This window comes from Eumetopias jubatus, unplaced genomic scaffold (assembly GCF_037043125.1).
Source record: "Eumetopias jubatus isolate StellerSeaLion01/CBP00866 unplaced genomic scaffold, mEumJub1_p1.0 scaffold_7, whole genome shotgun sequence".
NCBI lineage: Eukaryota > Metazoa > Chordata > Mammalia > Carnivora > Otariidae > Eumetopias > Eumetopias jubatus.
The window spans coordinates 111,204,687-111,227,211 of NW_028274813.1; the positions used below are offsets into that span (position 1 = coordinate 111,204,687).

The following is a 22,525-nucleotide window of genomic DNA, read 5'->3' on the forward strand; positions in this document are numbered from 1 at the left end:
GGAAGTTTTCAACTGTTATTTCTTCAAATAGATTTTCTGCCCCCTTTTCTCTCTCTTCTCCTTCTGGAGTCCCTACTGTGTGAATGTCATTATGCATGATGGTGTTCCGAGTTCCCTTAGTCTATTTTCATTTACTATTTTTTTTTCTCTCCCCTGTTCAGTTAGCTTTCCATTACTCTGTCCTCCAGGCTGCTGACCTGTTCTTCTGCTTCCTCTAGTCTCCTATTTATTCCAACTAATGTATTTTAATTTCAGTTATTAGGTCCTTAATTTCTGATTGGTCCTTTTGCATGTTTTCTTTTGAGGATCTTACTGAGGTCCTCTACTCTTATCTCAAGTCCAGTGAGTATCTTTATGACCATTACTTTAAATTCCCTATCAGGCATATTACTTACCTCTGTTTCATTTAGTTCTCTTGCTGGGATTTTGTCCTGTTCTTTCATTTGGGACATATGAAAGTCTGTCTCCTCAGTTTGTCTAACTCTCTGTGTCTGTTTCTATGTGTTAGGAAAGTCAGCTACATCTCCTGCTCCTTAACGTGGTGGCTTTATGAAAAAGAGGTCTTGGGGCACCTGGGTGGCTCAGTCATTAAGTGTCTGCCTTCAGCTCAGGTCATGATCCCAGGTCCTGGGATCAAGCCCCACATCAGGCTCCCTCCTCAGAGGGAAGCCTTCTCCCTCTCCCACTCCCCCTGCTCGTGTTCCCTCTCTCGCTGTGTCTCTCTGTGTCAAATAAATAAATAAAATCTTTAAAAAAAAGAATGAAAGAGAGGTCTTATAATGGCCTACAATGCAATGTCCCCTGTTCACCACAACCTGTCTCCTTATGTGTGTTTTATGCACCCTGCTATTGTGACTGAGTCTTCAGTCCAGTCATCTACAATGGCTCGCTCTGCCTGTTGTGGGCAGGGTTGGTCCCTGTGTTGTTAGTGGGCCAGTCTGAGACCACCATGGACTTAGGTTGAAACAGACCAGGAGTTTGCCAGAGATGCGGTAGCACTGAAGTACAGGGCACTTTCCCTGTGTTGTCCCCTGAGAAGCTTTTGCTGGTGGGCAAGGCCTGCAGTTGGACATGATATCTGCCTCCAGCCCACTGTCGGGGCTGCAACTGTACTGGTGTGTCTGGTTATGTTTCACTCTCTCCGGAGCAGGAAACGCTTTGGAGTGGTGCTGGCTCCTGTCAGGGCCACTTGCACACTACCAGTCTCATGGTACCACTTTGGATGGGCTCTGGCCAACAGTGTATTGGAGGGGGCATTTCCACAGGAGAACATGGGGGCAGGTGCACCAACAGCAAGCTAGGAGGAGAGTGCTGTTGCAGCACCCTAGTTCTCGGAGATGCCTGTGTATCTAGGCTGGAGGCAGGGAAGAAAATGATACCCACCTACTCTTCTGTTCTTGAAGAAGTCCCCCAAAGATCCCTGCCTCTCCAGCATATGTTCTGAGATTAGGAAATAAATCTCCTTCCCATATATCCCAGGCATTTTTCAAAAACTGCTGCTTCTATGCTTTATCTCAGCAGGACTGTTTGTTATTCTATCTCTTTAAATGTGAGGGCTCCACCTTCCTGGTTCCCCCAGAACCAACCTTAAATTTCCAAGTACTTGAGGATTGTCTAGTTATCTTTATGTTGATTTAGAGCTTAATTCCACTCTGGTCAAAAATTGTACTCTCAATTATTTTCAATCCTCTCAAATTTGTAGAGACTTCCTTTTTGACCCAACATATGATCAATTTTCTCAAATGTTCCGTGCACTTGAAAAGACTGATTCAGGCAGTTGTAAGATGCAGGGTTCAATACACATCAACTAGTTCAAATTTTTTCATCCTGTTTTTCATATCATTTACATCCTTACTAAATTTTTGTCCGTCAGGTATTGAAGCAATAATATTAAGACAAGTTGGAATTTTCATATCTCCCTGACAGGTTGACCATTTTATCATTATGAAACACCTTTATCAGAAGTAATGTTTCTCTGCCTTAAACTACACCTTGATATTAGTATAGCTACACCATCTTTCTACTGGTTAGTCTTTGCATGCTCTATCTATCCTTTTGCTTTTAACCTTTCTGTATCTTTATATTTAAGTATGTTGCTTGTTAACAGCATATCATTTGAGAATTTTCAGTTGGTTTTAACCTAGTCTTTTAATTGGAAGTATCTTGCCTATTAACATTCAAAGTAATCACCAATATATTTGGACTTATACCTACCAATCTATGTATTTTCTTTACTGACCTAATTTGTTTGTTTCTCTCATCTTGTCTTTGTTTACATTTAAGAACCTTTCATTCTTTCCTGTTTCTCATGTTTATTTCTGTATTTCCAACTCCAATTTTTCTTTCCTTAGCAATGTGAAACTACAGAAAAATCTAATCTTTTTTTCCTGTTTAGCTTCTTAGCCTTTTACCCCATGTAGCTTAAGAACTCAAAAAATGCCTTGAGGGAAAAACCTCTAAATTTCAGGGTTATGTCTGGATCATGGTCCCTCAAGTCCTGGCAATCCCAAACTCCAACTTTCGTCTCCATAGCTCTATGCGATTCCTAAAAGTTTTGCTGACTTCTCTAAGTTTTGAATGTGGCCCTCTACCCAGAACCTTGGTTTCTTGTCCTACAACAAAAATTGACAAACTCCCAATAGTAGAAAAACATCCCACAGACACAGATTCATCACTCTGCAATTATCTTCTCTCTTGGATCTATACCCCAAAAGTCCAATCTGCCTGGGCAGCTCTCTGATGTGTAGTAACATTTTCTTCCAATGTTCTTAGCATGGATAGTAGTCTGCCACAAGCTATTCCATCTTAGTTGGAAGCACATGTCCATGTACAGATGCAAATTCTGTACATGGACTGTAAACAACACACACACACACACACACACACACACACACACACTTATAGTACAGTTTAGATTTGCACAGTATTGTCATGACTGTCAGTATATGACTAATAAGTAAAAAAAAAATACGATTATATATCAATAAAAGCCTGCAATCTTTCAAAACTCATTGCTTCCTTGAAGATGAAGTATCAGAGTACATGTTTAGTGTCTTTTAGATCTCTGTCTGTGTATCCAAGTAGAAATATGTAAAAACACCAATGAGCTGGTGGATTTTGCTGTAATGTTAAAATCTTTATAGTTATAGCCTACCACTTTCAAGACAATTCCTAGGAAGGCTTATGAGTATTTAATGAGGTAGGAAATCTTTAAAAGCAGTGTTTTAATAAACTGTCAGCAGTGAAACCAGTTTAGTAGCTCTCCCAAGTAGTAAAGGTAAATATAGTTCCAGGAAAATCAATTCAATTATACAAATATATCCTGATATATATATATATGTATGTGTGTATATATATATATATATATATATATATATGCTAGATCATGACATAAAATATATTTCTGTGATTTGTGGTCAAAAAGTTTAAAAACCACTGCTCTATAAAACCATCAAAGAGGACTTGATTTCTTTCACAAGGCAGAAAAGATCAACAGATCTGTTATTTACTACTCACAGGTGATAATTTCTTACCTTTTTAGAGCACTTGGCTGTGGTTTTCAGACAGCATTTCTTATGGCAAGCATATTTGCATACTGAAAAACAGGATAGGAATGCAGCACTTTTAGAAGTCTGTACATCAATGACAAGAATTTAAAAAAGTTTACAGCTTTATTTTGGACATAAATTTTTTCTTTAAATCTGATACTGCTGTAATATCATATACATACTTGGTATGGTATTACAATATAAAAGGATTTAGCCCATTCCATTTAGAACAATGAAGTTGAAAAACATGCCTAAAATTTCTAACAACTGTCTATGAAAAAGCTTTGAATCTTTCAAGACTGCCTGCTTCTCCCCCTGCTCCCACTATATTCCTACAGAATACTTTCTTTCTGACTTGATTCACAAATTAGTCTTTATGCTCCCCTAATATGCCTGCTCTACAATCTATTAAAGTGCCAGAAATACCAATTAAGAATCATTCCAATGGGTAAGAAAGACATTACTGCCAAAGACCCTTACTAAAATGAAAACAAAGTACACAGCACATTAAGATAGAAGAAAAGCCTTATTATCTTAGAAAGTCCAGAATAGAGCTCTGAGGAACCAGAACATAAACAATATCAGTTGTGACTGGGAAGACAAGATAAAGAAAATGTTCAGAAGAGAAATTATTCCTTGGAGCAACAGAGAACAGGGTGGCTAGGCAGTTGATAGGTGGGAAGAAGCAGTGAGAGAATACTGAAATGTATTTGAACTAAGTCATTTTGCTACACCAGCTCTAGCTCCTGGATATCAACACCTAAATATCCTTCTTGAACTTCTAAAGTATAACTTGTGGGGTTTTCAAAGCTGAAAGGGAGGCCATATCATTCTGCTGATGAAATCACCAGTATAATCACAAAGAAAGTTACTTAATTCTATTAAGAAATCAAACCAAGCTCACCCAAGTCATAAAAAAAGCAGATTTTTTTACATTTTCAGTTTCAAAACACAGAGAAAATTATGCCAAACCTACAAGATTCAAACATTCAACAGTCAAGTTAATGGCAAACCACTTCCCATTTTGTTCTCACTATAATTTTTTAGACTACTAATAATAAAACAAAAAAGAAACCACTGTTGAATGATAGAACAAGTGAACATATCCAGCAATAGTGGTGATTTCACTATGGCAAACATGACTTTCATCCTTGTCCTACTGGACAAACCCTTCCTAATATTTCATTCATTCAATTCTGGCCCACTAGTAAGCAAAACCTCACAGAATTACTGAAAGCACCAGAGTAGATGTATGGCATGACAGAAGTGGAAGCTAAAGGTCCTCTGTAAGCCAGAATGAAGGTGACCTAAAAAAAAGTTTCAACTCACATTCTAGGGCTTATATATTCTAATGAAAAGATTAGAGTAGAAAAAAGTATCTTTTTTATAATTAGGTTATAATTAGGTTATAATCTAATAATTTTTTCATTAATTCATCCATCCATCTACCCAACAAAAACTTATCAAAACTTGTAATACCAGAACTGTTCTAGGTACTGGTGATACAGAAGAAACAATTAAGTTTCCTGACCTTACAGAGCATACATTCTAGTGGACAGACTGAAAACAAGAAAACAAATACTTAATATAATTTTGTGTAGTGATAAGTGCTATGAAGACTATAAAGCTGGGTAAGGGGACAAAGAATTAGGGGACCAAGTGGCATTTTAGATATGACAGTAAGGAAAGAGTTCTCTAAGAGGTAACATTTGGATGGAGACATAGATTAACTGAAATAGTCAAACTAATATCTGGGAGAAGAGCATTTCAGATAAAGTAAGCTGCAAGTACAATGAGCAAACAACACCAAAATATCTAGTTTGGCTAGAGAGTAGGTGAAAGAGCATAGCAAGAGGAGGCTAAAGAATCAGGAAATGTAAATTACCCCTTTATGTTAAAAAAGATATGAGTAAACTTAGAAAACAGAAATGTTAAGTGGTTAAAAAAACTCCTCAAAGATCACTCATACTGGCTAATAAATACAGTAACGGTATGGTGAGAGGGTAGGTGTCTTCCCTCAGAGCAGCTCTTCCTCTGGCTTCAGAGAAGTTCAGACTGAGTCCTCAGGTTACTAGATGTGGATAAAAAGCTTCTAGAAGAGTTGCTTGGCCGTGAGTCCAGAGAGCAGGGACAGGACCCTTCTTAGCCACAGCTTAAAGTGGGACCCCTGGGAACCTGGGAAGTCAGTTCAGGTCTCTGGACTTTATTTTGTGCTTCAAAGAATGGATATACAGGGATCTCACAAAGTACATGAGTTCTGCCAGATGTGACAAGGTTTTATAGCAAAAAGAAGATTCATGGTGAAATGTCTGCAATTGCTGCAATGAATTCCTTAAAAAAAAAAAAATCACTCATACTTACATTTGCAAACAGAGGCTCGGTCCATTATCCATATCAAAGAAGAACAGTACTCACAGTATGTAGGGATGCTATACTGGGTAGCTTTAAAGATGTGACCATTGTGCTCTTCCACCTGAATGAAAAAATATAGCTATATGTTAAAGCCAACATAGTAAATGTTGCCCTAACACGGTCAGCCAGTGGGGAATCCTTCAATCCCCTGTTAAGTCTTCAATGGACACTTATTCCAGGAATAAACACGATCTTCTGAGAAAATAAATAAAAGCAATACATTTGGTCCCTGCTTTCAAAAAGCTAACAATCTGGTAGGGAAACAAGACCAACTTGTATGAAAATTAGAAAGCAATGCTATAAACATAAGAGAACTGTCTTATGTGGCTCTGAATCAGCATGTAAAATAATAAAAGAAATGGTCCTCAAATTTTATTTTAGCCTCAAGAGCCTTTTACATTTTTGAAAATTATTACTGGTCTCAAAGAACTTCAGTTTATATGAGTCATACCTATTGATATATACTGTATTAGAAATTAAAACTGAAAGAAATTTTAAGTATTTTTCCAATTCACTTAACATTAACATTAAACATAGTACATGCTAACCTAAGTAACATTTTCATGAAAAACAACTATATATTTAAACCAAAGTGGTGACAAAAGGGGTATTGTTTTACATTTTTGTAAATCTCTTTTATGTCTGGCTTAATGAAAGAAAACTAGATCCATTATCTGCATTTCTGGTATCCATTTCTGCATTCAATCTGTTGGCACCAAGAAGTTTAGTTTGAAATACATGAAGAAAATCCACCTTCATACAGACATAAAATTGGAAAATGGGACAATTTAATTGTCCTTTTGGATAATAATATAACATCAAAATTCTACAAATGGTAACTTAAAAGTTAACTGAGATATGGAATCTAAAACCACACCAAGGAACTCTTCATAAAATCCATTGTTCTGGGCTTCATTAAAATGTACAACTTTTACTTTGAAGTAGCATTAAAAAAATAAAGATAAGCCACAGACTCAGAGAAAATCTATGCAAATTGTTTCTGTAATAAAGGACTTCTACCTAGAATATATGAAGAACTGTTACAACTCAGTAACGAGAAGATAACTTGAATTAAAAATGGGTAAAAGAGACGCCCGGGTGGCTCAGTAGGTTAAGTGGCTGCCTTCAGCTCAGGTCATGATCTCAGGGTCCTGGGACTAAGTCCACCGTTGGGCTCCCTGCTCAGCAGGGAGTCTGCTTCTCCCTCTGCCCCTCCCCCTGGCTTGTGCTCTCTCTCTCTCTCAAATAAATACTTTAAAAAAAAATGGACAAAATAGTTAACAGTTTATCAAAGAAGTACAAATGGCCAAAAGACACAGAAAAAGATGCTTAAAAGTATTAGTCATCTGGGAAACGCATGATGAGATACCACTGCATGCCCACTAGAATGGCTATAATTAAAAAGGAAACAACTTCCGTTGGTAAGGATGTGAAGAGACTAGACCTCTCAGATATTGCAGTTGGAATTGTAAAATGGTGCACTCACTTGGAAAACAAGTAATTTTTGAAAATGTTAAACAGAGTTATCATATGACCCAGAAATACCACTTTTAAGTTTATAACTAAGAGAACTAACTGAAAACATATGTCTACACGAAAACCTATACAAGAATGTTTATAGCAGCATTATTCATAATTGTCAAAAAACAGAAATGACCCAAATACCCCATCAAATGATAAAAGGATAAGTAGAATGTGGTATATCCACACAATGGGATAGTATTTAAGCACTAAAAAAGACCAAACTACTGATACACACAACATGGATAAACCTCAAAAAAACATGCTAAGAAGCCACATGCAGAAGACTACACATTCTATGATTTCATTTATAGGATTCCATTCTACAGTAAAACTACAGAAACAGATAGTACATTAGCAGTTGCCTACAGCTGGAGATAGTAAAGGGCAAGGACTGCAAACTGGCACAAAAAATCCTTTTATAATGATGTAAATGTTCTAAAAGTGGACTGAGATGATGATTATGACTATATAAATTTACTAAAAATCACTGAATTGTATACTCAGAAGGGATATACTACATTGGAAGTACATTTGCCTCAAGCTGTTTGAAAAAACCTACTAGTCTATTCTGTACTTCAAATGGACATTTTACCTATACATGGTTTTATAGTGTTAGGCATTGGTCACCTGGAAAATACTGGTTCACTGAGTTATGCAACTCTTCTAAATGTTGACACATTTCATTATACTCTATCAAAAGGTCACATTCCTTCATATTACCACCAATCTCATCAGAAAATTCTTTACAGGAAAGTTGTCACACTCAGAAGTTTTCTACAATTCTAATTTTTGCTTGAAAGCTTAAACTTTACAAATATTAACAAATATTGTTAGGTGTTTTCCTTAAAGTGACAGAGTCACTTAATTCATTTTCAAAAAATGTCTGCCAAGTACCCAAGTCCAAATGAGAATAGCCTTGTCAATAAAGTAAAAGTGATGTTCTATGAAAAAAGTTGCTAGAAACACATGTTGATACAAAAACTTGTACACAAATGTTCACAGCAGCATTACTCCTAAGAGTCAAAAAGTGGAAAAACCCCAAAGTCCATAAACTGACCAATGGGTAAATAAAATGAAGTGTATCTATACAGTGGAATATTATTTGGTTATAAAAAGGGATGGAATACTACACATGCCACAACATGAATGAATCCTGAGAACAGTATGCTAAGTGAAAGAAGACACATAAAAAAGGCCAATATTTTATGATTTTTTTTTTACCAATATGAAATGTCCACAAAAAGAAAATCCATTGAGACAGAAGGTGATTGGTAGTTGTCAGGACTGGAGGAAGAGAGAATGGGAATGACTGCTTAATGAGTAGGGACTTTCTTTTGCAGGTAATGAAAATGTTCTAGAATTATATAGTGGTGGTAGTTGCCCAATATAGTCAATATACTAAAACCCACTAAAGTATATACTTTAAATGGTTGAAATGGTGAATTTTAGGTCACATGAATTGTCACAGTTTTTTAAAACTTCAGAAGTTTTTTAAAACAAGATCAGTTTACAGTTCCATTATACAAGTGATTTTTTTTTTTTTTGAGACAACCATCATATGCAGCTATAGCATACTTCCCATTCCCATCTGGAGAAACTGCCTTGATTTGTGCTAAGTTGTCAGCCGTTCGCTCATGATTCCTTTTGTTCAACTCAGTGAAAAAGGAAAATAATGTCATTATTATTATGAAAATAGCTTTAATTTTGCGAAATCCCTGAAAGTAGCCCAGAAACTCCTGCATAGCACTTTCAAAACCCACTTAATGGACACAAAAATAGACTTGCACAGATAAAAAGATAAAAAATCATAAAGATGTCAGTTCTCTGTATGTTAATTTATAAATACAAGGTAATCCAAGTAAAAGTACTACTAGATTTCTTCCCCTCAAACAGATGACTGAATTCAAAGCTAATATGGAAAAACAAAGATAGCTAGAAAAGATCTGAAAAAGAAAATTGGGGGGACGCCTGGGTGGCTCAGTCAGTTAAGCATCTGCCTTTGGCTCAAGTCATGGTCTCGGGTTCCTGGGATGGAGCCCTGCATGAGATTCCCTGGCTCAGCGAGAGAGAGAAGGGCGGGGGGGGGGGGGGGGGGGGGAGAGAATGTGTGTGTGTGCGCGCTCTCTCTCTCAAATAAATAAAATCAATATTTAAAAAAAGAAAAAGAAAACTAGGGAGGACTTAGCCAGATAATAAAAGCTCAACAGTTAAAGTAGTGTGGAACGGACTCATGAATACTCAGATCAATTAATGGAACAGGACAAAAAGATCCAAGATAAAGGGGAAATCAGAATGCAAAAAGGGTGATATCTCAAAGTAGATAGGTACAGCTGGACTTCAAAATAAATGATGATGGGTTTGGTAAGAGGTAAAATTAGATTTGTAATTCATACACTACACTAGGATAACTCCATAAAGACCAGAATTTAAATGTAAAAAATGTGGCCATTAAAGTATTAGAAGTAAAAAAACTGAAAATTTCTTTATAACCTTTAGGTGGTGGGGGGGGAAGTCTGTGACTTAAAATTCAGAAGCTATGAAAGAAAAGATTGGTAAGTCTAATTTCATAAAAGTAAAAAGTTTCTACATAGCAAATAATATTAAAAGGCAGCACCGAGAGACAAACTGGGGAAACATACTTACACTCATGTCACAGACAAAAAGTAATCTCCCTCATATATGAAGTTCCCAGAAATTGAGAAAGAAGACCAAACCCCAACAAAAAAACAAGCAATGAACATAAATATACATGCTACAGGAAAAAAAAAAATCTAAATGGTACTGAAGCCTAAGAAGACACTCAAACTCACCAATAATAGGAGAAAAGCAAACCGAAACTACAGGGAGACAGAATACTCCTTACCTACCGAACTGGCAAATCTAAAAATTTAACAACCCACTTTCGTAGCTGAAACTGAGAAATGCGATTACTCCGTCAGGTGATAAAGGCAGGACCCTGTATTATCTGTGACCAGGAATCCCCGTCCGTTCTCTCACACACACGAGTTATCCCTCATGCCATTATTGTTTATAACAGAAGACAAACAACCTAATGGTACAGAAAGGAATATTAGACAGATTTCTAGGCACAACTATTATATGAGTTTTCTATTGCTGTTGTAACAATTTACCATAAACTTGGCAGTTTAAGACACCCATTCATAACCTCCCAGTTTTGTAGCCTAGAAGTCAGACACGACTCTCACCAGGCTAAAACCAGGTATTGTCAGGGCTATGTGCCTTTCAGGAAGCTCTGGAGAATACACTTTCGTTCATATTGTTGACAAAATTCAGCTCCATGCAGTTGTAGGATGGAAGTCCTGTTTCCTTGCTGGCTGTTAGCTGGCTGTTGCTGTTCTCAGTTTCTAATAGGCCATTCACATTCCATGACTAACGGTTCCCCTTTCTCCATCTTCAAAGCTACCAACAGCGGACTGCATCCTTCTCATGCTTCCATTTTCTCTGACTTCTCTTTCTACCTATGTCTTCTTGCATCTTTCTTCAACTACATCTCTCTGACTCTTCTGACTTCCTCTTCTGATTATATTGGGCTCATCTATACAATCCAGGATAAACTTTTTATGTTAAAAACAGTGAGGTAATTAGCTATCTTAATTCCAACTGCAGTGCCTAGATTAGTGTTTGGTTGAATAACCAGGGGACAAGAACCTTAAGCAGGACTTCTTAAAGATTCTTCTGTCTACCGGAGACACAGAGTGATTTCCTAAATATATTGTTCAATGATAAACACAAGACACAAAAGAGTATTATACTATTATATAATATGCTAAATTTTGTGTGAGAAAGGATAGAAAATAAGCATATGCCTTACTTCTTATATTGGATAAAGAAACATCGGGAAAATAAATAAGAAACTAACAACAATATATACCTGTAGAGGACAAAGAAGGGAAAGGGGCAGTTAGACTTCTCAGTATACACACTTTTCAAAAGATGTTTTAATAATATAAATGTATTACCCATTAGAAAAAATACTGTTCAAAAAGAAATTATTTGTATCAGTACAGACTCAGAGATTCTTGTTTTATTAATGGATTATAATCTTTTCCTGTCCTTTATTTCAATGCTCCAAATGTCACTAATTTGTTCAGTGGGAGTCCCTTGAGGCTATAACTTAGAAGGAAAAACTCATCTTTATGGCAAAAATTCAACTAATGAATATAGAATGAACGCTGGAATTTTAAAAAACACTATTTGGCAACCATCATAGTAGTAACTGATTTAGGCAAGAATCATCAAGGGATATTAAAACTAGTGGGTGAAAGTTTGAAGGAATATAAGGATATTTACACAGTCTCAAGTTATCTTCCCAAAAGATACTCAATTACAAAGGAAAATAATAGTAAATTTGCTGTTTTTTTTTTTTTTAGAAACATCCTTATGGACATCAAATGTAATGGGGCAGATAGATACCATATCTCCTAATATCAAACACTGAAAAAAAAAAACACAGCATCTCTTCTGTGGTATTCCATGCCCAAAATGCATAACCTGAAACTAATCATGAAGAAATATAAGACAAACTCAAACTGAGGAACAATTCTGAATAACTGGTATATGTTCCTCAACAATGTCAATGCAATGAAAACCTAAGACTGAGGAATTGTTCCAGATTAAAACAGCCTAAAAAGGCATGACAACTGAATACAACAAAGATCTTTTGCTATAAAGAGACAATATTGGTAAAATTGGTGAAATCTGAATAAATCTGGGTGAAGAAACATAGGGTTTTTTTACTTTTCCTGCAAATTTTCTGTAACTACAATTCTGTCAAAATGAAAAGGGAGCAGGGTAGAAGAGAAGGATAGGAGGGCCATGGAGAGGAGAGGAGAGGGGAAAGAAACAAAAATGAAACAAGAACTGATCTAGGTCAGTGAGAAGACAAGTAGAGAAGAGTGAGAAATAGGCTGGACAAGAGTACAGGGGAGACCATGCAGCCCTTTCAAATCACTCGTGCATTCACTCATTCAGTTAAATATTTATAGATGCTTACCATCTGTTAGGAACTGGAATAAGTATTTGCTTGTAGAAAAGAATGCTAACAATATGCCTTAGAAAGAATTTATTTTAATATAGAGTTGCAAAGCTCTAGCTGGGCACATGACTGTCTATCTAAAGTTTACATATTCCAGCTTCTTTTGTATCTATGAACAGCCACATGAGTGAATATAAGTGGTGCATGGGACTTGTAGTTCATGCCTAGAGTTACGGGCTCTGTTGCCTTTTCTCTATCTCTGCTGGCTGAGATGCAGACCAAGAGACTGAGACCTGAAGCAGTGACTTTGAAAACAGGTATTGATAGCAGATGGTAGAAGTTCCAAAGTACAATGGAAACAAAAAGAAAAAAGTAACGTTTCTATAGATGAAAAGGTATCATGGAGAGGGGAGGAGGTAATGATTGAGTTGAATCCACAGAATTGAGCAAAGGCACAAAAAAGGATAGTATGCTTAAGGAAAAGTAAGTACTTTTTTTAAAAGATTTTTTTATTTGAGAGAGAGAGAGAGACAGAGAACGAGCAGGGAGGAGGGGCAGAGGGAGAGACAGAGAGAGAAGCAGACCCCCTGCTGAGCAGGGAGCCCAATGCGGAGCTCAATCCTAGGAACCTGAGATCATGACCTGAGCTGAAGGCAGCCCCTTAACCAAATGAGCCACCCAGGCGCCCCAAAGTAAGTACTTCTATTTAAGCTGGGAAATACACAAAAACAGCCTCCAACAAATTGCAAAAGGAATACTCAACCATCTTTAGAAATTATGCAAGAAATGTTCTGTGATCATTCAAAATCCAACTGGTAAAACTTAGGGAAGCACAACTGAATTATAGTTTAATTCAGAAAGCTTATGTATTAGTAACTATATTCATTCTATCTCAAGAAATGATATATTAACAGGATAGAGTTAATCTGCATGAAGTCTATAAAAGGAAAGCTTGGCTAGAATTGGGCTTTATTTCTGTCTAACATCGTCTAGAGGCAAATGACAGCCAGTTCACAAGAATGAATCTCCGATTTTTTTCTTCTGATGTTAATCGGTACCAATACAAATCAGAGAAAAAAATTAAAAAGGAACAAGATTTTTTTTTTCGATACTTTCTCATTTATTAAGGTTCACAGGGTACTTATACATCTAAACATTTATTGTAAGTTGTCAAGAACATTTAAACTCTGAATTATTTTTCTGTAATTAAGTTTCTTTAGGCACATTGGTTTGTATTTTATAGAAAACACTTGTCTTTAGGTCACAAACAGGAAAGAGTGTAATTTGCAAATGTTATAAAGATGACTCCAAATCTCAGCTAACCTCTTTCCCAAATTGCAACTCTTAGTATTTAATGAAAACAGAGACCAAAAACAATTGCTTAAACATTATCACTGTGATTCTGGTGACTAAGAAATCCCTGAAAGAGTGGTAAGCCACGATTTCTGGAAAGCTCAGAGCACTAGCAAGGTTTCATTGTGAAGTATTTGACAGAAGGCCACAGGTTGTGTTTTCCTAAGAGGAGCTAGGAACTAAGGATGTCATTTAGTAATGCAATGGAATGGCATTGCCTAGTGCGAGTGTTGCACAGAAACTCCAGGTCACCTCTTCATCATCTATTATTTTGGATACGCTTCCACAATCATAGCATGGCCCTGCCCGCCAGCAGCACAGGCAGCCACTAAGCCGTACTGGCCTCCCTCCTTCCGCAATCTGTTGGCAGCCGCCATGACCAACCGGCAGCCAGTAGCTCCAAACGGGTGTCCAGGGACAGCGATCCACCCCAGTTGTTGAACTTCTCCAGAGGAGGTGACCCAACCTTGGTTTATCTACCCATGTAGTTTTGTGCAAACCAATCAGAATCCATGGCTTTAAAATTAGCCAAAATCTGACCTGGGAATGCTTCATGAAATTCAAAAGCATCAATATCATTCATTGTTAATCCTGCCTTTTCCAGAACTTTTGGAGTAGCATATGTTGGTCCAAGTAAAAGTTGATCTTTTGGATCCTGAGACACATAGACAAAATCCCTCAAATATGCCTTCGGCTTATAACCCATGGCCAGAGCTTTTTCTTCTGCCATAATCAGCATTGCAGATGCACTATCAGTCAGGAAAGAAGAATTCACAGCTGTCACCGTGCCATAGGGCTTGATGAATGCAGGTCTTAGCTTGGCCATCTGCTCCTGAGAGAAAGGACGAATGCCATTATCTTTGGTAACTGTATCTTTTCCTGGTACTTTGAAGGGTACAACATCAGAAAGGAGTCCTTCATCCTGTGCCTTCTTGGCCAGGCTATGTGAACGTAGTGCATACTCATCCTGGTCCAATCGCGAAACAGCGAAGGCAGCGGCCAGCCAGTCTGCAGAGTGGCCCATGGTCTCACTGGTGGAGAACTCAGCCACTGCAGGGAGCTCAGGTGATAGGAAATTCAATCTGAATTTCAAGATTAAAGACAATCGCTGACCCAGAGTCTTGGCCTTATTGAGCTCAATCATCATTTTCCTTGAATGACGATTAGGGACGTCAGACATTAACTCTACACCACCTGCCACGACCACATCATACTGCCCAGAAGCGATCAAGCCAATACCTGTGGTCATGGCTTCGTTGGCAGAGATGCAGGCCATGGTGACAGTGTGAGCAGGAGTCCTGTAAGAGAAGCCAGCTCCGAGGGCAGCCTCTCTAGCCACATTGCTAGTTTTCACTTCCTGTATAACTGTGCCAAAGATGATATAATCAACAACATCCTTTGGGACATTGGTCCGATGCAGCAAACCCGAAAGTGCTGCTCTAGCCAAATCATGTGGCATCAGGTCCTTATACGAAGTGCCTGACTGCAAAAACGGAATGCGAACACCATCCACCACCACGATATTCCTTATGTTGGGTTTCGCTAAGGTTTTCTTGGATTTGGTCTGGGCAGCTGGGGCAGATCGTAGCTGGGAGGAACAGCTCAGAGGTCTTAGAGATTGGAGGGCCCATTTTGATGTATTGGGAAGATTTTTAAACGTGTAAGTCAAGATGGAAGTCATTCTGAAATCTTAGCTCTGTTCTCTCGAACTCCCGCGGCGGACACGGAAGGTTTGGACTCCAAGGAACAAGATTTTAATAGTGACTATTTCTAGCAATGACTGTGTTTTATTCTTTACTATTTTCTCTATATTTCCAATGTTTCTTAATAAATATGTATTAATTTAAAAATACAAATGTAGGAGGAGTCTGAGCTCATTCTGTCCCATGTTTACAAGCAGGTATCACCCGTATCCAAATCAATAAACCAGACAGTGAACTGAGACAGGCAGAACAAACTCTACAACTAAATACAGAGAACAAGCTGCATCTGAAAGGTTAGGAAAATCAGAAAAGTAGAGGGAGGCTTCCCACAGGAGGGAAGGAGCTACATGTGCAGAGAAGGCAAAGAGATGGGTCCCAGCACCAGGTAGCTCACATGGAGAAGAATAATCCTCATAACGTTTGGCTTTAACACCCAAAGGAGCTGAATTCAATGAGTTTGGAAAAGCAATGGGACTTGGAGCCTGGAGCTTTTTTTTTCTTAAAGATTTTATTTATTTATTTGAGAGAGAGAGCACATGAGAGGGGGGAGGGTCAGAGGGAGAAGCAGACTCCCTGCAGAGCAGGGAGCCCGATGTGGGACTCGATCCAGGGACTCCAGGATCGTGACCTGAGCTGAAGGCAGTTGCTTAACCAACTGAGCCACCCAGGCGCCCTGGAGCCTGGAGCTTTAAAAGTCAGCTGACTCAGCACTGGGTGACACTCAGCACTGGGAGGGCAAGTGATAGCTGGATCACTGCCCTCAAAGAGACAGCAGCTTGCATGGAGAGGCAACATAAAAATGGCAGTTTACACAATGCTGGGGGCAAACAGGAGACCCATATGTTAATTATGCTTTGGGAGCCTTTTGGGGGACTTCTTTGAAAACGAAGGAGCCTGCAATCACCATTTTTCTCCCCCCACCCCCCAGCAAAAACACAGAGCCACCTGGGGGAGGTGGGGCTGCACAGACACTTGTAGCCTTGGCCCAGGGATCAGAGGAAAAAAAGTTTTCTTTAGATGTTTTTATTTATTTACTTGAGAGAGACAGAAAGAGAGAGAGAGAGACCCCGCATGAGCATGGGAAGAGGCAGAGGGAGAGGGACAAGAAGACTCTCCACTGAGCAGGGAGCCTGATGCGGGGCTCCAACCCAGGACCCTGGGATCATGACCTGAGCCGAAGGCAGACACTTAGCCATCTGAGCCACCCAGGTACCCCGCAGGGAAAATTCTGTTGAAGCTGCATGCATCCTGCCCAGCTACCAGGTGCACTGCTGCTGCCTTGCCCCACAGCAAGCAGCACTGCCCTGCCATGCACCCCCGGCCACTGTCACATACCAGGCCCAGTGAAATCCAGCCGTCACTGCACAGTCACACCCAGCCTCACGCCCCCAAGCCATCGCGGCGCGTCACGGATCCATCATAAAACTCGTAGCCCAATGCCACTTTTGCTGACAATGTGCCCTGCTCCCAAGTTCCCTGGTGGACATATCCTGTCAGAGCTGGCCTGTCTGGGTCCCACTAACACCACAGGGAGTAAGCATGGCCCACAACAGGCAGGGAGTCAGCGCAGATGACTGCACTCAAAGGAAAAGTGACCCAGACACAACAGCAAGGATACTCTCCTGAAGTGCCAGGTTCTGGTGAACAGGGGACACTGCACTGCAGGGCACTCCCGGCACCTCCTCTTTGTTAAGTCACTATTTTCAAGAGCAGAAAACATAGGTGACATTCTAGACACAAAGAAAACGGACACAGAGAGGCAGACAAAATGAGGAGACAGAGAAATTTATCCCAAATGAAAGAACAGGACAATGCCATGGCCAGAGATCTAAGCAAAACAGATGTAAGTAACATGTCTGATAGAGAATTTAAAGCAATGATTATAAGGATACTCACTGGACTTGAGAAAAGAGTGGAAGACATCAGTGAGGCCCTTACCACAGAGATAAGGAACAACACAGCAGAAGTAAAGGGCTCATTAAACGAAATGAGAAACATACCTGAAAGAATGAACAGCAGAATGGAAGAAGCAGAGGACCAAATTAATGACCTAGAAAAGAGTAATGTAATCAAGCTGAACAGAGAGAGAGAGAAAAGAATTACGCAAAACGAGAACAGACTTATTCCAGGGAAATGAGTGACTCCATAAAACACAGTAACATTCGTATTACCACAATTCCAGAAGAAGAGAGAGAAAAGAGGGCAGAAAATTTATTTGAAGAAATAACAGTGGAAAACTTTACTAACCTGGGGAAGGAAAGAGATATTGAGATCCACAGGAGGCACACAGAACTCCCATCAAAATCAACAAAAGCAGACCCACACCAAACCATATTGTAATTAAATTTACAAAATATAGTGATAAAGAAAAAAATCTTAAAAGCAGCAAGAAAAGAGAAGTCAGTAACTTACAAGTGAAAACCCATAAAGCTAGCTAGCAGATTTTTCAACAGGAACTTTCTAAGACAGAAGGGAGTGGCAATGATATATTCAAAGTACTGCATGGGAAAGATCTGCAGCTAAGAATACTCTATCCAGCAAGGCTATGATTCAGAATAGAAGGAGAGATAAAAGAGTTTCCCAGACAAAAAATAAAGGAGTTTGTGGCCACTAAACCAGCCCTGCAAGAAACACTGAAGGAGACACTGTGGAAAGGAGAGATCAAAAGTGACAGCATAAAGCTAAGACACACAAAAGCAGTAAAAATGAATATTTCTGTAAAAAATCAGTCAAGGAACTCACCAAAAGAAGGACACAAAATATAACATATACCTAAAACATGGGGGAGAAGAGGAGAAAAGAATGGGGTGAAACCTAGAAGACCATCTGCTTAATACAGACTACTATATGAAGACCTTATGTACAAACCTAATGGTAACCATGTATCAAAAACAACTAATAAACATGCAAAGAATAAAGAAAAAGAAATCCAAATAAATCACTAAAGAAAATCAGCAAACCATGAAAGTAAGAAAGACAAGAAAGGATCAGGGAAAATCTTCAGAAACACGCACAAAACAAGTAATAAAATGGCAATAAGTACGTGTCTATCAATAATGACTTTGTATGTAAATAGACTAAAAGCTCCAATCAAAAGACACAGGGTGTCAGAATGGATAAAAAAAACAAGACCCATCTATATGCTGCATACAACAGACTCATTTTAGACCTAAATACACCTCCAGATTGAAAGTGAGGAGATGGACCTAAAGCATCAGAATACATATTCATATCGAGTGCACATGGAACATTCTCCAGAATAGATCACATACTGGGTCACAAATCAGGCCTCAAACAGTATAAAAAGACAGGGATCATACCATGCATATTTTCCGACCACAATGCTATGAAACTTGAAACAAGATAGTAATACAGGCCTACCTCAAGAAGCAAGAAAAGTCTCAAATACAAAACCTAACTTTACACTTAAAGGTGCCAGAAAAAGAAAAGCAAATAAAGCCTAAAGCCTAAAACCAGCAATTATTAAGATTAGAGCAGAAATAAATGATATAGAAAATAAAAAAAAAAAGAAAAGATCAACAAAACTAGGAGCTGGTTCTTTGAAAGAATTAACAAAATTGATAAACCCCTAGCCAAACTTATCAAAAAGAAAAGAGAAAGTACCCAAATAAATAAAATCACGAATGAAAGAGGAGAGATCACAACCAATACCACAGAAATACAAACAATTCTAAGAGAATGTTATGGGGGCGCCTGGGTGGCTCAGTTGGTTGAGCGTCCAACTCTAGATCTCAGCTCAGGTCTTGATCTCAAGGCCGTGAGTTCAAGTGCCACGCTGGGCTCCACACTGGGTGTGGAGCCTACTTAAAAAAAAGAAAGAAAGAAAGAATATTATGAGCAATTATATGCCAACAAATTGGGCAATCTGGAAGAAATGGATAAATTCGTAAGAAACATATAAACTACCAAAACTGACAGAGGAAAAAAATAGAAAACCTGAACAGACCCATAACCAGCAAAGAAATTGAATCAGTAGTCAAAAATCTCCAAATAAACAAGACTCCAGGGCCGGATGGCTTCCCAGGGGATTCTACTAAACATTTAAAGAAGAATTAATACCTATTCTTCTGAAGCCGTTTCAAAAAATAGAAATGGAAGTTAAAACTTCCAGTCTCATTCTATAAGGCCATCATTACCTTGATTCTAAAACCAAAGACCCCAGTAAAAAAAAGGAAAATTACAGACAAATATCCCTGATGAACATGGATGCAAAAATTCTCAACAAGATACTAGTTAATTGAATCCAAAGGTACATTAAAAGGATTATTCACCATGATCAAGGGGGATTTATTCCTGGGCTACAGGGGGGTTCAATATCCACAAATCAGTTAACATGATACACCACATTAATAAAACAAAGGATAAGAACCATACGATACTCTCAATAGATGCAGAAAAGCATTCGCCAAATATAGCATCCTTTCTTGATTAAAAAGTAGGGATAGAAAGACCCTGAATAGAAAGCAATCCTGAAAAAGAAAAAGCAAAGCTGGAGGCATCACAATTCTGGACTTCAAGTTATTTTACAGAGCCGCAGTAATGAAAACAGTATGGTACTGGCACAAAAATAGACACATAGATCAGTGGAACTAAACAGAAAATCCAGGAAAAAAAAACGACAAATATATGGTAAATTAATCTTTGACAAAGCAGTTAAGAATATGCAATGGGAAAAGGATAGTCTCTTCAACAAACAGTGCTGGGAAAACTGGAAAGCTGCATACAAAAGAATGAAACTGAACCATTTTCTTACACCACACATAAAAACAAACTTAAAATCGATTAAACACCTAAATATGACACCCGAAACCATAAAAATTCTAGGAAAGAGAATAGTCAGTAATTTCTCTGACATCAGCCGTAGAAAAATTTTTCTAGATATGTCTTCTAAAACAAGGAAAATAAAAGCAAAAATAAACTATTGCGACTACATCAAAATAAAAAGCTTCTGCATAATAAAGGAAACAATAAACAAAACTAAAAGGCAACCTACGGAAGGAGAGAAGATATTTGTAAATGACATACCCAATAAAAGATTAGTGTGGAAAATATATGAAGAACTTATTAAAACTCAACACCAAAAAAACAAATAATCCAGTTAAAAAAATGGGTGGAAGATATGAACAGACATTTTTCCAAAGAAGAGATATAGATGGCTAACAGACACATGAAAAGGAGCTCATCATCACTGATCATCAGGGAAACAGAAATCAAAACTACAAGGAGATATTACTTCACACCAGTCAGAAGGGCTAAAATCAACAACACAGGAAACAACAGATGGTGGCGAGGATGCAGAGAGAGGGGAACCCTCTTATACTGTTGGTGGGAATGGAAACTGGTGCAGTCACTCTGGAAAACAGTATGGACGTTCCTCAAAAAGTTAAAAATAGAACTACCCTGTGATCCAGCAATTGTACTACTAGGTATTCACCTTGCACACCGATGTTATAGGAGCATTACAACCAATAGCCAAATTATGGAAAGAGCCCAAATGTCCATCTACTGATGAATGGGTAAAGAAGATGTGGTTTTTACTCAGCCATAAAAAAGAATGAAATGTTGCCATTTGCAACAATATGGATGGAGCTAGAGGGTATTATGTTAAGCAAAGTAAGTCAGAGAAAGACAAATGCAATATGATTTCACTCGTATGTTGAATTTAAGACACAAAACCAATGAGCAAAGGAAAAACAAAGAGAAAGAGGCAAACCAAGAAAAAGACTCTTAACTATAGAGAACAAACTGATGGTTAATGGAGAAGAGGGTGGTAGAGGCTGGATTAAATAGGTGATGGGGATTAAGTAGTACACTTGTGATGAGCACAGGGTATTGTATGGAAGTGTTGAGTCACTCTATTGTACACCTGAAACTAATGTAACACTGTATGTTAACTAATTGGAATTAAAATAAAAACTTAAATACACAAAAAGAATATCCTTCAAGACTTTTTAGTCATGTGTATATGGGGGTATACATGTACATATATTTGATAAAACAAAAAGTAATTTAAAAGACTTGATACATGCATAAACAGATCAATGAATAAGAATAGAAAATTCAAAATTAAATATAAATACATTCGGAATCAAGTATATTATAAAAGCGATATTTCAGTGAAAAAGAAATATATCAACAGTGTTCAGACAATTGACATGCTTTTAAAAATAAATCAGACTTTGATCCCTATCTGACCTGAGACTAAAATAGATTCCAGATGATTACTATTTTTAAAGGAAACAAATCAAACAATAGTGAAAGGCCTGGGAAAAGTAAAAGAAAATTATTGTAATAATCATATAATTATTTGTCTAAGAAAAAGAAAAACCTCAAATATAAAGAAAAGTGACAAATTTACATTTCTATAATAAACAAATCAACTATAAACAAAATAAAAAATCCCACTCAGAATATCCTGAAAAAGGAAGGAGAATATATATACATTCAAATGCTAACAAAGGCACAGAATATTTCTGGAATTAAAAAAAAAAAACTGGTTGCAGTGGTTATATCTAGGAAGAAGGGCTGGAAAAGAGGCTTACTTTATAATGAATATCATTTTAAATTATGTTTATATGAATTTCTGAATTAAGAATAAAACTAGTTAAAAATTTAAGAGATTATATTGACAAAACAGAACCAGACCAAGAATAGCATTGATGATGACTGGCAACACAGCCTGTTATTAAAATATATTGTAGGGGGAAGGTTGCATAAACTTCCAGTTATGAAATAATTAAGTTATGAGGATATAATGTAGAATATGGTGGCTACACTTAATAATACTGTATCACATATTTGAAAGTTGCTAAGAAAGTAGATCTTAAAAGTTCTTATCAAAAGAAAAAAATTTTTTGTAACTATCTATAGTGACAGATGTTAACTGAACTTCTTGTGATCATTTCACAATATATACAAGTACTAAATGATTATGTTGTACACTTGAAACTAATGTTTCATGTCAATTA

General features: G+C 37.7%; 1 protein-coding gene and 1 pseudogene across 6 annotated transcripts in view; both read right to left on the minus strand.

Moving 5' to 3' along the window:
• MYO9A (myosin IXA) overlaps window positions 1-22,525 on the minus strand; it is a 291,397-nt gene that overhangs the window by 54,864 nt on the left and 214,008 nt on the right. For all 6 annotated transcript variants that reach the window (XM_028100036.1, XM_088024883.1, XM_028100037.1 and 3 more), the window contains 2 exons: window positions 5,910-6,021; window positions 3,534-3,595 (listed from right to left, as the gene is read on the minus strand). In XM_028100036.1, the coding sequence (XP_027955837.1) occupies window positions 3,534-3,595; window positions 5,910-6,021 (174 nt within the window). The remainder of the gene's footprint in view (window positions 1-3,533; window positions 3,596-5,909; window positions 6,022-22,525) is intronic.
• LOC114206364 (trifunctional enzyme subunit beta, mitochondrial pseudogene) lies at window positions 13,833-15,567 on the minus strand (annotated as a pseudogene).